The sequence below is a fragment of the Gouania willdenowi genome, chromosome 11 (genome assembly GCF_900634775.1).
Source record: "Gouania willdenowi chromosome 11, fGouWil2.1, whole genome shotgun sequence".
In the NCBI taxonomy this organism is placed as follows: Eukaryota; Metazoa; Chordata; class Actinopteri; order Blenniiformes; family Gobiesocidae; genus Gouania; species Gouania willdenowi.
Genome location: NC_041054.1, coordinates 10,860,281 through 10,877,986, shown reverse-complemented (window position 1 = coordinate 10,877,986; position 17,706 = coordinate 10,860,281). Strand labels below are relative to the sequence as shown.

Genomic DNA, 17,706 nt, shown 5'->3' with positions numbered 1-17,706 from the left:
CCAAATCAAAGGTAAGGCTATAGTAAGGCATAAAATTTGAAAATTTAGGATTTTTTTTTTTTTTTTTTTTTTTTGACAAAAGGTTATCACAAGACCCTAAAACCTGGAGAAAAAAAATGACAAACAACTCAAATCAAAGGTAAGGCATCAAAGGTAAGGCTATAGTAAGGCGTAAAATTTAATTTTTTTAATTTTTTAATTTTTTTTTTTCCAGGAGAAAGGGTTATCACAAGACCCTAAAACTAGTCTAATATGAATCGGACACTTAAACTAGAATAATAATCAAGTAGGGAATGAAAAATTAGAAAAATTCAAAAATGAGGAAAAAAAAGGCTAACGCCCTAAATCAAAGGTAAGACTATAGTAAGGCATAAAACTTGAAAATGTAGGATTTTTTTTTTTTTGACAAAAGGTTATCACAAGACCCTAAAACCTAGTCTATTTATGATGTGCACACGTAAACTGGGATAAAATTGCAGTAGGGCATGAAAAAATTAGAAAAAGTGGAAAATGAGAAAAAAAATGACAAACTCAAATCAAAGGTAAGGCTATAGTAAGGCAATTTAAAATTTTCAGTTTTTTTTTTTTTTTTTTTTTTTTTACAAAAGGTTATCACAAGACCTTAAAACTAGTCTAAATAGGTTGTGCACACTTAAACTGTGATGAAAATGCAGTAGGGCATGAAAAATTACAAAAATTGGAAAATGAGGAAAAAAATAACAAACATCCCAAATCAACGGTAAGGCTATAGTAAAGCATAAAATTTAAAGTTTTCAGATTTTTTTTTTTTTTTTTTTTTTGACAAAAGGTTATCACAAGACCCTAAAAACTAGTTTAAACAGGTTGTGCACACTTAAATTGGGATAGAAATGCAGTAGGGAATGAAAAAATTAACAAAAGTGGAAAATGAACAAAAAAAAAAAGAGAAACGCCCCAAATCAAAGGTAAGGCTATATTAAGGCATAAAATTTAAAAACTTCAGATTTTTTTTTTTTTTTTTTGACAAAAGGTTTTCACAAGACCCTAAAACCTAATCTATTTATGATGTGCACACTTAAACTGGGATAAAAATGCAGTAGGGCATGAAAAAATTAGAAAAAGTGGAAAATGAGGAAAAAAATGACTAACACCCCAAATCAAAGGTGAGGCTATAGTAAGGCGTAAAATTTTAATTTTTTAATTTTTTAATTTTTTTTTTTTCCCAGGAGAAAGGGTTATCACAAGACCCTAAAACTAGTCTAAATATGAACCGGACACTAAAACTAGAATAATAATCCAGTAGGGCATGAAAAATTAGAAAATTCAAAAATGAGGAAAAAAAAGGCTAACGCCCTAAATCAAAGGTAAGACTATAGTAAGGCATAAAATTTAAAATTTTCAGATTTTTCTTTTTTTTTTTTTTTCAACAAAAGGTTATCGCAAGACCCTAAAAACGAGTCTAAATATGATCCTGACACTTAAACTGAGATTAAAAAAATTGCAGTAAGGCATGAAAAGTTAGGGGGAAAAATGACTATCACCCCATGCCAGAGGTAAGGCTATAATAGTAAGGCATAAAATTTAAAAATTTCAGATTTCTTTTTTTTTGACCAAAGGTTACCACAAGACCCTAAAAACTGGTCTAAATAGGTTGTGCACACTTAAACTGTGATGAAACTGCAGTAGGGCATGAAATATTACAAAAATTGGAAAATGAGGAAAAAAAATGACTATCACCCCAAATCAAAGGTAATGCTATAGTAAGGCATAAAATTTAAAATTTTCAGATTTTTTTTTTTTTTTTTTTTTTGGGAAAAGGTTATCACAAGACCCTAAAAACTAGTCTCAATAGCATGTGCACACTTAAACTGTGATGAAAATGCAGTAGGCCATGAAAATTTAGAAAAAGTGGAAAATTAAGAAAAAAAATGACAAACACTCTGCAAAATCAGAGGTAAGGTTATAGTAAGGCATGAAATGTAAAATCTTTAGATTTTTTTTTTGTCAAATTTTATGCCTTACCTCCGTTTTGATATTTTTTCACACTTTTTATGCCTTACTATTGCCTTACCTCCCTTTTGAGGCGTTTTAATTTTTTTCGTCTTTTTTTTTTTTTTTTTTGCTTTACCTCCATTTTTTGGCATCTGATTTTTTTTTGCCTTTTTTTGCTTTACTAGTCTTATCTACACGCGTTTACATTTTTTTCATTAAATTTTGACTTACTATAGCCATACCTCCATTTTGAGGCGTTTGAATTTTTTTGTCAAATTTTTATGCCTTACTATAGCCTTTCTTCGGTTTTGAGGCGTTTGACATTTTTTAGTCCATTTTTATGCCTTACTATCGCCTTACCTTCCTTTACAGGCTTTTTAAAATGTTTCGCCCATTTCAATGCCTTCATTTTGAGGAGTTACATTTTTTTCTAATTTTTTTATGCCTTACTGTAGTCTTACTTTTGTTTTGAGGCATTTGAAATTTTTTCACCCGTTTTTAATACTTTACTAGCCTTACCTCCGTTTAGACGCGTTTGATATTTTTTTCATCAAATTTTATGCCTTACTATTGCTTATCTCCTTTTTGAGGCAAACTTGCTGTCAGTGTCTGATCTCATCAGATCTCAATAACTAAACAGTGCTGGACCTGGTTCGTCTTTGAATGGGAGACCACTGAGAACTCCAGTGGAAAAGCAGTTGCATAAAAAGGAGAAGGTTTGGAATATTTTTTTTTTAGTGAAGGCAATAGTCAGGAACAAAATTGGAAATATTTGGCGTTTGACTATATTTTCCGCCCTGTTTTATGCCTTACCTTTATTTTGTGGCTTTTGACATTTTTTCACACTTTTTAATGCCTTACCTTAATTTTTTTGGTGTTTGAAATGTTTTCATAAATTTGTATGCCTTTGAGGTGTATTAACTGTACCATATCCTTACCTCTATTTCGTGGCATTTGATAATTTTTTGTCAAATTTTATGCCTTACTATGTAACTTTTCCTCCATTTTGAGGCGTTTGAAAGTCAAGCAGCAGTTGGTCCATTGTGAGGAATTTTTATTTATTTTTTTACCATAGCCTTACCTCCATTTTGAAGTGTTTGAATTTTTCTCATCCTTTTTTATGCCTTACTATAGCCTTTCCTTCGTTTTGAGGCGTTTTTATGCCTTGCTATGGCCTTACCTCTCTTTTTTGGCATCTGAATTGTTTGCCATCTTATATGTTCCACGATAGCTTTACCTTCATTCTAGGGTGTTTACCATATTTTCGCTATTCATCATATTTCCTATTTTCAATAGTCTTTATGCTGACCTTACCTATAGACTGTTTATCATAAATAACTAGATTTCTGTGTCTAGTACTGGTTGTTGTGCAACAGTTTAGGAAACGGGCAGAAAATGAGTTAACTTAGTGTTAAATAACAGACTTGAAGAAAATTCTAAATTAAATGAGTGTTTTAAGAATTTCTAACACAAAGAAACACAGAAGCATCATGAAAAGAAATGCGAGTGAGTTGTCGATAAGTTTTTATTAAACCTTAAGTACAAACTGCAAAAGTAAAAAACTGTCCAGATAACCAACATGAGACTCTTTCTTTCTGAATGGAGGAAAAGGTCGAGACCCGACCCTAATAAATAAAGTTACCGGAGACCCTACTGTGAGCAAGATGATACTGTAGAAAAAAATGGAAGGAAACAACAAAGACAACCGAGCAACAAACAAAAAGAGTCCCACCCGAGAACAAGAGATTGTAAGGCCATAAAAACTTGACAACCACTTTTTTTTTTTTAAATGTTGAAAACACCCGACTTGGCGTTTCATTAAATAATCCTAAAACAGTTCAGTCTTCTGAAGGGGACGACAACCAACAAACTGGATTATAGGATTCTCCTTGACAGTCACCACTGGCAAGCTCAGTGCAACATGAGTAGCTACTACATAGTTGTTGAATTTTCAGTAATGAAAATGTAAAAACCCATTTTTTTCATCAACATATCATGTGTTTTTTTTCCCTTTTCTTTAAAAAAGTAAAGCTAAACAAACAAAACTAGGTCAAAGGGGGGACGGGGGTGTGGGGGGGGGGGGGGGGGGGGGGGGGGGGGGCAGTCATTGGCTACTTGGTATCCTCTTCCTTGGTGATATAAGCAGCACTTAGAAATTTTTATACACATTTGACCAGAGCGACCCTGTAAGCGTAAAAACTCACATGGATGAAGAAAGGGAAATGTAAGGCTTTTTCTTCATCGCGCACTCTCTTCTGGAACATTTCTCTCGTCCCTATTTCCTTCTTTTTCTGTCTCGACGTTCTCATTTCACCGCAGGAAAAAAAAACAAACAAAAAGAAAAAGGCTCAAGTATATAAAGACATTTACAGGATTATGTACAAAAAAAGGTTTTGTGGTGCGCTTTTCGTGATAAGATGTGTGAAGAAGGGAGGAAACGAAAGGAGGAGGATGAAAAACGTGTTGCGTTTGGATATTTCACATTTTACACTCTTTGACTAGTGGCTCTACTTGAAATAACACATCAGACCAACAAAAGTAAAAAAAAAAAAAAAAAAGAAAGCATAATAATATTATAATATAATAATTAATGTTTACTGGTACAGATGAAACAGGAGGACTGGAAGAATGGAATGTTAACACGATTGCACATCTAGAACCAGAAAAGCCCTGGAGCTTTCCTGCCCTGCGGAGCCGGCAGCAAGGCGACATCAGGCGCTAGCCCCTCCCCCCCAGGATTAGTTTTTTTGTTTTTTTTTTTTTTTTTTTACTTTTCTAACTTTTGTGTCATTTTACAGTAATTATAACCAACAGCACCAATAAAAAGGGATCTTCTCGCAAAGTTTCAGGCACCGTTTTTCACTCACTAGCGAAGAAGGGATCCCTCCATAGGAGCAGAAAGCGAGGCGAGCGAGAACCTCTCACAGGTCAAGCAGCAGTCGGTCCGCCCCCATTTCACATCCCACCACTCAACACAAAAAAAACATCAACAATGAGCACAACAACAACAACAACAATAATAACAACAACCCAAATAAAAGGATAAATGCACACAAGAAAAACATCTTAAAACACAAAGAAACTAGCAAAAAACAAAGCTATATTTAAAAAAAAGAAATGAGGAAAAACAAAAAAAAAGTAGCCGACCGACAGTAAACCAACATCACTTTGTGTCTTTCAAGTTTCTACCTTGCATCATCAACTCATCCCCCCCATGCAGGAGCTGCATTATTACAGAAACGACTCCTATTCCTCAGATAAAGGACAGGAAGTGACTTTGGGGAAATATTTGATGTCTTAGTTTCACAAATCTGGGGAGGAATATTATTCTGAAAGGTGTTCCATGTTCACAGCTGAGTGAATTGTGAGAGGTTGGCCCTCATTGGTGGAAAGAGTGATGCAAGAAAAGGTAACAGATGAGCACAGTGGAGAGACGAGGGCAGGGGGCGGGGCTAAAGGGTCAAACAGGGCCGTACGTGACGCTTAATGCTTTCAATGCAGAATATGGAACTTTAAATCACCCAGATTATTAGAAACTAAACCATCTTTCCCTTTAGTGCAAAAATGACCTCATCATTTACTCCGTTATTTTATACAAACAAGTGTGGGGGGGGGACTTTATTTTTTTTGGCTGAGGTTTGCTGGGTTTTCTTCAAAGCTCAGAAACATTGTGTAACATCTGGTGATGGTGGGCGGGGCCTGGGGGCCTGACAGTGATCCTGTGTTGGCAGGAAAAAAAAAACTACACAGAAAAGAAAGGAGTGTTCAGGAAGCCGGAGGTCAAGTGGATGTGAACACCATCATGTGACACCGTCATGTGATGTCCTCAGGAGACGGCGGCGGTCTTGGGCAAGTGGCTGGAGGGCAGGCGGGGGAGGGGCACGTCCACCGTGGGCCGTTTCCGAGGACCCCGCTTGGCTGGCGACGCTTTGGCCGGGCTAACGGCGTGGCAGGAGTCCTCATCCCCGTTGTTGATGATGACTCCTCCTCCTCCACCGCCTCCGTTCTTTAACATGGCCCGCCCACACACCTGGTTCACCAAACTGTTGATTTGCTCCTGAAGAAAGGAAACAGAAAAGACCATTTTAAAAATATTAGTTTCTACATCTCACAACCATGTAAAAGTGACTTTTTATGTTTGTTAAGAGATAAAATCCATCTCTATTTCACTGTAAACCAATAGCCTTCATGTTTGGATGGATTAGGACTTTAAAACTCTAGACATTGGCCAGTTACATGATGTTTTTTAATTCGAAATTCTGCTTCGTGTTTACGTGGAGATAGTAATTCCGAATTGAGGTTTACATGGAAACACATTTATTCGCCTTTATTCAATTTTGCTTTAGGTCTGGGGACTGGGAAGGGCTTTGATTGGACAGGGGGTGAACGTGCCTGTGGAAGAAGAACTTTCAGAGGACCTGAAGCTGTGTGGTCTGGTGCAGGCAGGGCTTAATGTCCCCAGATGAAGCCTGTTCTGTTTGCCAATGTCTGTGAATGTCCTCATGTTTATGCTTCCGCCCATCCATTCTTTTCATTATATCAATATCTTCTAAGGCTGTTGTTAAATAAAAAGTCTTGGCTCTAGTCCAACACTTGCTTCGGGCAGCCATCTTGGATTATGTCGTTACCGCGCATCATCGCGACAGGACAAGCATGAATAGAATTAAAGTGAAATGAAACATTTATAAGATCAAGGAATTATTCTATTTGGAATTAAAATCAGAATAAACCAGCCACTGAATTTGGATTTAAGTTTAATTTGGAATTAGGTGTTTACAAGCTGTTTTTTTAATCTTTTTAAAGAGGATTTAACTTTAATTCTGAATTAAAGGAGAATAAAAAGCTCTCATATAAACGTAGCCATTGTAGGAATAAGAACACAGCGGCTGGTTGCAGGATTGAAGACTAACGCTATGAAAAAAGATGAAAAGAGAGACGAGCTGAAAGATGTCAGTGCTCTCTGACGACTCAGGTCTTTAATATGCGATTATAAATATACATAATTATCTATATTTCCTCCTCACAGCCTTTTGGCTCCTTCTGAGGGTGTCAATGACTGACACATTTAAAAATATAAGGTATTTATAAAGATTTGAGCAGATTACAATATAAAATCCTATATTCTGGATGATACACCACAGAAGTAATCAGCATCTAAAACATTAGAGGTGAAATCTAAAATTGAGAAAGTTACATAACCAAATCGCAATAATAAAAATAAATGTAATTTTTTTTAATCTGTAAAGCTTTTTCTATCATTTTATGTGACCTCAGACAGAATTGATGCTGTTGAATCAGCAGAATAAATCAATGTAAACTAGGCCGATGTCGCCCCCCTGTGGAAGAACAGAAAACTGCCTCCCTGAGCCTGCTCACCTCATCGTATCGATACATCATCTTGAGGCCTCTGCAGGACTTGTGTTTCTCTACGTATCGCAGCGCACACTCCAGGCAGAACACCACGTTGTCCGTCTCCTGGACCACCTGCCAACACATGAAACCAAGTCAACTCTGCGACCAAGTGGGAGTGTGAGGTGACCCACTGCACCCACTCTCACCATGGACAGGTAGCACAGGTGCTGACAGATTTGGCAGCGTCTCTCCGAGGACTCCAGTGCCAGCCACTTCCCACGAGGCTTCTTGCGTCCCTCGCCGGGCCCCATGCTGCTGTCGTGGGTTCCGTAACGAGCAGAGGAGAGCAAACCTGCCGTGTAAAGTTCCTGACGTTGGCGCATCTCTATGTTCCTGTAGGATGAGGAAGACACTTTTTTTAGGATTTCTGAGAAGAAACACTCGCTGTGCAGGGAAACTTTAGTTTGTGCAGGGTTCCTATTGCTTCAATAAAATCAACTCATTACTTTTTAAGACTTTTTATTGCAATTTGAAATTAAATTTAAGCCCTAACAGGACACACCATTGAGGGACAAAAATGCCACACCAATTACAAAGGCTTGGGGTCATATTTTCCAGTGTTTAGTGCAGACGTGCAACTGGCAGCCCTCAAAGTAAACACACACAAAAAAAACAAAAATCTATGAAACAAAAATATTTAAAAAAAAAAAAAACTATTAAGAAAAACCTTTGTTGGACAGGCAATTTTCTTTAAATCTGCATTTCCCAATGTTTCCAAGCATGACAAACTGAGTCCTGCTGCAACCACGTCATTGTTTGGTAGTTGGTTCCATTGTCGTGATTGTGTGACATTACGGTAGATTATGTACTTTTTTTTTTTAAAACAAATGTTACCATTTATTTTGAAATGTGAGACTTATTACTATCATGAAATCATATTTATTATGTGTTAAAATGTAAGACTTTTAAAACATTGATTTAAGGCATTTTAATGACAATTAAGGACTCATTAGATTCATGAACCCTTTTAAGACTTTTTGCTTTTTAAGGACTTGCGGGAACCCTGCTGTGTGTGTGTGTGTGTGTGTGTGTGTGTGTGTGCGTGCGTGTGTGCGTGTGTGCGTGTGTGCGTGTGTCTGTGTGTGTGTCTCCTACCTGAGGTCTTTGAGAAGGGCAGAGATGGTTGTGAGGAGAAGGCCGTTGTCCCTCTTAGATTCAGCAGTGGCGATTTGATACAGCAGCTTCTCCATGGAGAAGGGTTTGGCTATGCAGCGACATTTTAGGTCCTGTGCACAACAAAAGCAAACCAGTTACAATCAATTAAGACCATTTTCTCGTAGATATTAACAATAACAGACTATAGAAAATAGTGTTTGTTGACTTTCAGACATGAGTTTTGTCCTCCTGAGTGCAGTCAAAGCACGAATGAGCAACTTTTATCACAGCGGGGGCCACAAAGATGTGATTATCTCTTCCAAGCGCTGCTTTACCAACATTCATGTCAGCATTTAGAATAATGGCTAATGTGAGCATTACCACAGGAAAGAACAAAGGCTTTGTGTATTTTTGAGCTGATTTTGTATATTCATGTTGTTGTATTGTGTGTTATTGGAATCCTGCCATTTTGTATATATTTCTTTGTTTGTTTTGTCTATGCTTGTAGTATTGAATATTTGAATAATTCCACACATTTTGTTGTCCTCTGGTGTATTTTCCTTTAATTTTATTTTGTGTATTTTTGAATATATTTTTGTTGTCATCTGGGATTTTAGAATTTTGGAGGAATTTCTTTCTGTATTTTGTTGTCGTTTTGTGTGTTTTTGGAAGTGATGGCTTTGTGAATTTGTGTAGCCATCTTCTGTGCTTGAGTCATTTTGTGTATTTTTGTTGTCTTTTTGTGTATTCAATGTTTTTTTGTAGTAATTCTGTGTATTTTTGTTGACACATTCTGGTTTTGGAGTCATTTCGTTATTTTTGTCTGTTTTTATAGTATTGTAAACTTGAATAATTCTGCATATTTTGTTGTCCTTTGGTCTATGTTCCTGTAATTTTGTATGGGTTTTAGAGACTTTTTTGGGTATATTTGTTGTCATCTGGGATTTTTGGAGTAATTTGTTGTCGTTTTGCGTTTTTGTATTCTTTTCTTTGTGTATCCTTGTAGTAATTTTATATATAATATATCTTTCTGTGATTTTTGTCTATTTTTGTAGTCATCTTGTGTGTTTCAGTTATTTTGTGTATTCGTGTTGTCCCTTTGTGTATGTTTCTATAATTTTACGTGTCATTTTGTGTATTTTTGTTGTTGTTTTGTGCGTTTAGACAGAGGGCCACATGTGGCCCCTTGGCCACCAGTTTCCTATGTGTTAATCAGCGCATGTGTGAATACAGTGGTGAGGCAGTGTGTTTAGAATCATGGCAGTAAGACGTATTTTGCCTTTTCTTTTGAGGCAGATAAAATAAGATTAATGAAACAACTAAATACACTCCTGGAAAAAGAGATGTAGCTCCAATTAGTCTGTAATAGTCCCTATTACTGCGTGCTTGTCATGCACTTACATCCACATTAACTGTTGCTTTTGGGTGCATTAATGCAGTTAATCTAACATAGTTGTCTGACCTTGGCAGCCTGGTAACCCAGGTTCATCCAGTGCGGTGTGGCAAAGTGCACCGTCTCCGACACACTGTAGCCACAGCACACTTTGGACACAAAGGCACCGGGGAAGCAGACCACAAACTGGCCACTGCGCTGGACTGTACGGTAAACCCTGATGCCTTCACGGCAAAGCACCTCTGGAGAAATCTGGGAAGAAGAAAAAAAATCCACAAATACTTCATTTCTGTAACTGCAGTCAGAGTTTTTAGAAGCTTTAATTCTATTCCAAGACTCTGCTAACAAACACTCACCATTATATTCTTCTCCAGCATTTCTAGTCCTGGGGTTCCGTTGGCCTGAAGCAGTGTATGGACCACTTTGTCCAGCTTTGCCTTCTCCTCAGCAGGGACAGAATACCTGTAGGAGACACAGGTACAATCAGTAAACACACGCACACACTGCTTGGAACAATAAGTTTGGAATAACGGTGTAATGATTCATCCATTATGATCAGTGTTTGGCTCTAGTACCCCCTTTCTCTTATTTCTGAAACCAAGTACCCCCTTTGTCCGACTGCAACATTTTGCTTAGAAAACTATTTAAAAACAACAATAGAGACTAATGATGAAATGAACGAGTGATAACAAATTTTAACGTATCTCATTTTGTAAATAAGTGGAATGAAACAGTATTTAATCCAGTCGTTCTCAACCTTTTTTGGATCGTGACCCCATTTTGATATCAAGAATTTCTGGCGACTATTTGAGTCTTTAATCATGTTTGAGCTCAGATATATAACTATATATATATATATATATATATATGGTTGAATTATTATTTATTATTATTTATTTATTTTGGCTAAAAAATTACTGAATCAATTTTCAGGCAATGAATTGTTTTGGATCGAATCGTTCTAAATTAACCCATATCATTCATGAATCATGATTCAAATTGTTTCTAAAATGAATCGTTACACCCCTAGTTTGGAATCCCACTCAGACGTACCAAATGCAATCAGCACCAGTGTGTAAGTAATCAATATATGGAAGGCGGTTTTGGTCTCGAGACCAGCATGAGGTAGAAAAGACCATGCCGATGTTTAGCCAGGGAATGGTGACCCCTGAGGAAAGATGGGGACAACAGTGAGAATAATATCCAAAAGCATTTTGTTTTTTCTTTATTTTTGGAGCGGAGATGCTGCGTTCTCACCAGGCACAGCACCCAGATGCCTCAGAATGGATCCAGAGTTATTGGGGAGGACGGTGAGGTTCCATCCATGTCTAAAGGAGGAAGAAAACCAAGCACATGCAGGTAAATACCAGCAGACGGAGACACTCTCAGCTTCTCTCTCTGTGTGTGGTGAGCTGCTTACTTTGAAAATGGCTCTGATTTTCCTGTGGGGAAACCGCTGCCATGTGTGCTGGTGTCCACCTTCCCACAATGCACGGCTACGTGGCTGTCCCTCTGCTCCACAATCCTCCAGTATTCTTGCTACAAGACAAACAAACAACAGAGAGAGTTTAACAACACCATACCACAGGCACAGCAGTTTGATTTGTACTGAAATGACGGATGAATTGTGTGCATGCTAACCTCAACTTCAGCAGCTCCTGGTTCCTTGTTGAAACACATGGTCATGGTGTTTCGGGCTATCCTGAAAAAGTTGGTCAGAGACACTGACTTTCCCTGCAAAGAGAAAGAGACATCAACATGATTCCCAATGAGAAACAGATGGAGAAAAGGTAGAGGAATGTAATGTTTAGATGGTGAGAAAGAGCCGCATTATTAACATTTATGAAAGCATTTGGAAAAATGACCAATCTGAGCATTATTACATTCAAGAAAAAAGGCTTTTGTTTGATTTTATTGCCTTATTTTCTGTCATTTCTGTTGATATTTTGTATTTTTTTGTTGTCATTTTGTTATTTTTTATCTTCACTATTTTTGCTGTTGTTTTGTATGTTTTTTGAAGTCATTTTTTGCATTTCAGCAATTTTGTCTATTTTTTTTGTCCTATTGTGTGTTTTGCAGTCACCTTGTGTATTTTTGACGTTTTTTTTTTAAATCAGTCAGAGAGCCACATTACTAGTCTAAAAAAAATGCAATCGATCCAATAATTTGAGTTGTGGTACAAAGTCTGAGGTCGTCAACAATCGAACTACTATTACTGTTAAAGTCGGGCTCTATCCAAAACAGGCAGGCCAGCAGCCCTTTAGGACTTCAACTGGAAACCTCAGCGTTAAACCTGCAAAATCACATCAATAGCTTTGGATAATTTTAGTTATTCAAAATTTATAGGTGCTTCTGCTGCAGGTTTCTTGTTGTCAAAATGTTTTTTTGGATAAAAAATATCTTTAATTTTGATATAATAAGTGCCATGAGAAGACATTGCATTTTGCTCTAATAAATACATGTGAATTAAATTGAAAATAAATGATAATGTTAGTTCTTTATGATGTGAAACCTTATAAAACAGTGATTTTAAAACTGTGAACATTTCTGCTCTAGTGGAAATGACACTATGCAACAGAAAAGAAAAACAAGAATCTATAAAAAGTAATGGAGTAAATATTTAGGAGAAACAATAATTTCATGTTTTACTGTTTATGCTGCTGTCTACAGCAGCATAAACAGTGTTAATGTTCAAAATCATCGAACAAAAAGAAAAATTGCTTATTCCACGTCTGTGTGTTTAAATGTATGGCATTAGCAGCAGATAGCTCCGCCCCCTCACCTTGTAAATACATTTGTGCTGGTCACTGAGAACGCCCCGTTCCTCCTCCTGCTCCGCCCCGTGCTGCTTCTCCTCTTTGCTTTGCTTTTCCTGAGCGAAGAGCCGACGGCGGCCCGCCTTCACCTGAGCCTCCAACTCCTTCAGATGGTGAAGCACTCCATTGGTGCGGTGGTGTCCTGTAGCCCCTCCCACAATCCCACCAACCAGGCCATTTTTCGGCTCATAACGAGGCAGTGACAGCGGGCTGGCCGCTGAAAAATCAGTCAAACCCTCCAGGGGTCCCCGACGGGACTCCAGACTCTTTTTCTCCTGCAGCACTTCAGTTTGCAGTCGGAGGCGCTCGTCAGCGCTGAGCGAGTCGTAGGAGAGGATGTACTGGAGGTACGCCTCTTGCAACTTGGCCAGCCGGTCCTGTGCTGACTTGGGGATGCGTAGAAGATCGGCGAGCTTGGTCCACTTCTTCAGGTCCATCACCTGCTGCATGCCACCCATGTCATTGATGAGCTGGAAAAAACACGACAGGTCCACTTCACAGCCACCTGTACGAAGCAGAAGAAAAGTCAACTCAACCACAGGACGATAAGAAGACTAACAGTAGTGTCTGTCAGCGCCCGATCCTTTCAACGCATGAACGTAGACTACGTCCCTTTATTCACTCACAATCCTTACGACAGAGCTCCTGGGACTTGATATTTGAATGTAAACCTACCATACAACATTTGTTAAATATTTTAATAGCACACGTGTAATATGTGACTGTTTTTGTGGTGTTTTTATTTGTTAATTAAAAAAAAGACAAAAAGGAAAAACCAACGCATGACGATATATACAAAACGAATCGCAACACAATACGCAACAATGACAATCAAAAACCAAACAAAAAATTTAATAAAAACCCAAATAAATTGGAATTCACTCAAAACATAAATTTTTAACTTTTTAAATAGCAGAGTTTCAACCTAATAACTAGTACATGAACTGCAGTAAAATAGGCCGACTGCATGTAGACGCGTATTGAGCATGAAAGGACCGGCACTGACAGTGTCACGTATCTAATGGATACGGTGTAAAACTGTCCCACTCTTACACAAAAATGAGGTAATGCCCATAAAATGACCTCAATGTAAAAAAAAAAAAAAAAAGCAATTTTAAACTCCATTAGCACCAGTGAAAGTCATTTTAAAAAGAGTTGCTACTTGCTAGCATTTGTTGCAGTGTTTCCCACCACACACAGCAAACACAAGGAGCTCTGTCAACATTTAGTTACATTATTACACTAAAATAAACCACTTCAACAAACATTAAACAGAACAGCAGCACCAGAAACTGTTACCGTGATATTGGATTATGTTATGCTAGTTGTTGTTTTGATGTCATGAGCAAATAAAAAAAAATTGGAACACCACCTTACACTACACAACATGTTTGTAAAATAGCATTTTAATTACTTGATCTAGAATGAAACTATTTTCGCTAATTTTCTGCTAAAGAGCTAGCGGTATATGCTACAGGGCAACAATGGCTAATTCTGCTGTTATGCTAGTAACATCTATCGTGGGTTATTATTGACATATGAAGTTATTTACATGATATAGATAACAACCACATTTGATCTTATTTTATTTTATCGTGCGTTTTCCCTCCTAAAATAGATATAGTCAAGTTTCTAATAATGACCTCACGCTGTTAAGGAAGCTGGCGTTAGCAGCTAGCAACCAACTAACTGTATTATAATCAAGTTGATTTTGTCACTAATCCATCTTTCTAACAAGAGTTCTGGCACCAATGTTTATTAATTTATATTAACACCGCCAAATTAATAAACTGGAAGCCTTGGAAGACAACATGGACGACTTCCTTGCCCATTTGTGCATCAATTTCAGCAAATACGCCTTAGATCCAACTAACACTTCCTCTATAAGAGAGTCTGCACACGCACACACACACACACACACACACGCACACAAACCTTTAGACAAAATTTGCTTTACATACTGTATATAGGGACAAATCTGTTTCTGAAGTCATATTTTCAAAAGATATCTATAATTAAATAACATTAAAGACTTTCATTGAGGATCATCTGCTGCTCTGGCTAAACGTGCCATCTCTTCCAGCCCAGTTCATTACGTTGGAATTGGCCAATTCACTTCTAGCAAATAATTTGAACCGCCATTGTGCCAAACAGAAACACAAATTGCCGTTAGCGTCGAACAAATCTGCTGGGGACAGTAAAGGAAGTGATTTGGAGCGGTGGCATCCTGCTTGGCTGAGGCTGTGATGCTGTTGGATGACGCTGCCAAGTCTCTCTGGCTGACAGACGCAGACCAGAGCACAGCACTCACAGTGGGCTGAACTCATGCAACATCTCTGTGACATGGGTGTACTCTATGTGTAAATGCTCCTTAAAGGCTGGTGTTTCATTGAGGAATTTCTGGTAACAGTTCATTCTGGGAGGAGTGTTGTTTTTATTGTCACTTTTTCTTTTCTGTGTTTCCCCTGTTGTTACTGCCATCCATAAACAGGAGGATAAAAACAAGTAAAAGTCTCTGAAGCTTTTTGGAGGCAATGTGTAATAGCAATATTTAGGGTAAAAGGAAGGTTTGAACACCAATGATTACTTCTCTTTTACCCTTTATGATCATTGAAATCATAAAGTAGATTACAATAAAATGTTGCACAAATGCATAAATTGCAGTGTTGCAGTGATTATCGCAGCAGTTCTGTGTTATGTCACACAGAGAAAGGCTCTAAAGTCATTACAGAGATAAAGTGCTTGCCACTGTGAATAGCAGGGTGTAAACAGCAGTTTTTGTAATTGCCCCTGATTTTCTTGTTGTGCTATAACAAGTTTATCAACTTTATGTCTGTGTAGGAATAGGAAAATGGAAGAATTTCTCCGGATTTGATTTGAGCGACTCCAGTGAGCTAAATCGCTTCGGCCACTCCGTTCACTTTTTCAGGGTCATTGTGGGAATATTTTGGCTCTACTGAGTGGATCACTTACCAATGACAGGTGGCTCGTCCATGGCAATGCCCTGAGAATTAAGATGCTTGCGGATGCATGCCAGCCGCTGCACATTGGGCCCCCATCGCCTGCCAAGCATATGGACCCTCTGCACCTGCGTAACAAAGCGCATCTCCTCACTCAGCTTGCACTCAGGGCGCCAGTCTGGTGGTGGCACCACTCGGCACATGCCAGCCACCTCGGCTTGTTCCCTCACTGCATCCAAGTACAACAGGGGGTCCGGGAACTCCCTCGGCGCGGGCCGAAAGACAGGCGCCTCTCCCAGGGCTGCCCAACCCTCTGGCTTGCTCCGCTGATGCTCCCACTCCTTCTCCTGTTCACGTTCTTTCTGGCGCGTTAGCTCTTTCTCGCGGTCCCACTCTTTGTCACGGTCTGCGGCTCGCACCAATGCTGGTTTGAGCGGTCCAGGGTTGTTGGTGGAAGGAAGAGGGGAAGTAGTGGAGGAGACAAAGGTTTGGTGGGGGTTTGAGGTAGTGCTTGCACGACTGGGGTTCGGGGACTGATTGTGGCCTGAAGCGGGGGAGGAAGATGCAGAGCTCCGGCAGTGTGACCTGTTCTGCTGCTGCTGTGCTTGTCGTATCAACATCAGCTTGCCAGCCGATGCTCGCTTAGGTCGTTGGTTCACCAGCTCCACGGTGGTTGCTGGTGTAGAAGGAGGCTGCATTTTCTGAGTTGGGGGAGTTGGAGGTGGAGTAACGGGCTGGGTTTGTTTAGGAGGGCTAGCTTCCGATGCTTGTCCATTAGAAGCTGGAGGGCTTGAGGTGCTGTTTTTTGTAGTAGCTTTCTCCTGATTGGCCACCTTCTTGCTGCTACTGCGTGTCTCCAAAGGAGTGGATAGAATCTTAGCCTTCTTAGTTTCAGTGCCGCTTGTTTTGGCTCTTGACTCCAAATCCCCAACCTCCACCGATTTAAGCACCACCTCTAGACGCCGTTTGGAGTTACGCAGTCCTTCTCGACCGGGGCAGTCAACCTGTCGCTGTTGGCACTGTTTCAGTCCTTCCTCCCTGGCCACAGTATTGTGCCTCTGCCCATTCAACCTACCATTGAGTCGGGCGTTGGCAGCAACCTTGTGCAGCGCATTGGATAGTAGCACCTGTTTGCGGGTTTTTGCATTGCTGTGATGGGCTGGCGCCGCTGCTTTTCCTGAGTTGGCCAGACCGTTGCTGGCTGCTGGCTGGCTGTGCTGATTGTGATTGTTCGCTAACGATAATACCGAGGCGGTGTTGTTGTGTTTGTTGTTGCCGCTGAGTTTGGTTTTCTTGCCCAGTTCTTTTTGTTTGGCTTTGGTGTAGGTGACGTGGCCCTTGGACACGGTGGCTGTGTACTTCTTCACAGTTTTGGACGGCAGTCTTAAGTCGCGGCTCTTTTTGGCACTACTGACAGATTGTGCCAAGCCCCCTCGCATCAACCCGTTCACTTTAGAGACCTTTAGAGAGAGAGAGAGAGAAGACAGGCTTAATGAACACAGTGCTTGTAGACATTCATTGTAATAGTCTTTTTTTTAAATGAATGACCTTTATTAGTTGTATAGCTATGACATGCCTCTTAGATCAATGAATAGAACATCATCTACTCCAAAAAGAAAGGAAAAAGACAGAAATTGGTCCTTTGTTTTCATCTCCACCCTAAACACTGCATTACAATGCATTGTGGGACGTTAACGATACATAAAAGTGTTTTTACTTCATTTTTGATTTTTTTTCGCCAGACAAGAAGGTCAGAGATTGCCTCTAGTTTGTTTCCGGTATTCCTCAAGATATCAGAATTAAGTAAAAACACTTCAATGCACGTGCCCCTTCGACTACACATCCCACAATGCAATGCATGAAACTTTCAGTGTTAATGGTGGAGATGAAAACAAACTTTCGAGCGGCAATTGTGACCTTTTTCCTTTATTTTTTGGAGTAAATTATGTTTGATTCATTGATCTATGAGGCACACACTACAATTTTATCTAATAAAACATTTTTGGCGGTAGCAGCTGTGGGAGCATCCACATTAGACAATGAGGTGGGGTCAGTATTA

General features: G+C 39.1%; 1 protein-coding gene across 1 annotated transcript in view; it reads right to left on the bottom strand.

Annotated features, from left to right (window-relative positions):
• Positions 1-3,748: 3,748 nt before the first annotated feature.
• jarid2b (jumonji and AT-rich interaction domain containing 2b) overlaps positions 3,749-17,706 on the bottom strand; it is a 138,775-nt gene continuing 124,817 nt past the window's right edge. The window contains exons 7-18 of the mRNA XM_028461162.1: positions 15,661-17,107; positions 12,654-13,192; positions 11,513-11,605; positions 11,292-11,410; positions 11,129-11,199; positions 10,925-11,039; positions 10,228-10,333; positions 9,941-10,123; positions 8,479-8,609; positions 7,530-7,716; positions 7,348-7,455; positions 3,749-6,028 (exon numbers count right to left, since the gene is read on the bottom strand). Of these exons, the coding sequence (XP_028316963.1) occupies positions 5,798-6,028; positions 7,348-7,455; positions 7,530-7,716; positions 8,479-8,609; positions 9,941-10,123; positions 10,228-10,333; positions 10,925-11,039; positions 11,129-11,199; positions 11,292-11,410; positions 11,513-11,605; positions 12,654-13,192; positions 15,661-17,107 (3,330 nt within the window). The 3' untranslated portion in view covers positions 3,749-5,797. The remainder of the gene's footprint in view (positions 6,029-7,347; positions 7,456-7,529; positions 7,717-8,478; positions 8,610-9,940; positions 10,124-10,227; positions 10,334-10,924; positions 11,040-11,128; positions 11,200-11,291; positions 11,411-11,512; positions 11,606-12,653; positions 13,193-15,660; positions 17,108-17,706) is intronic.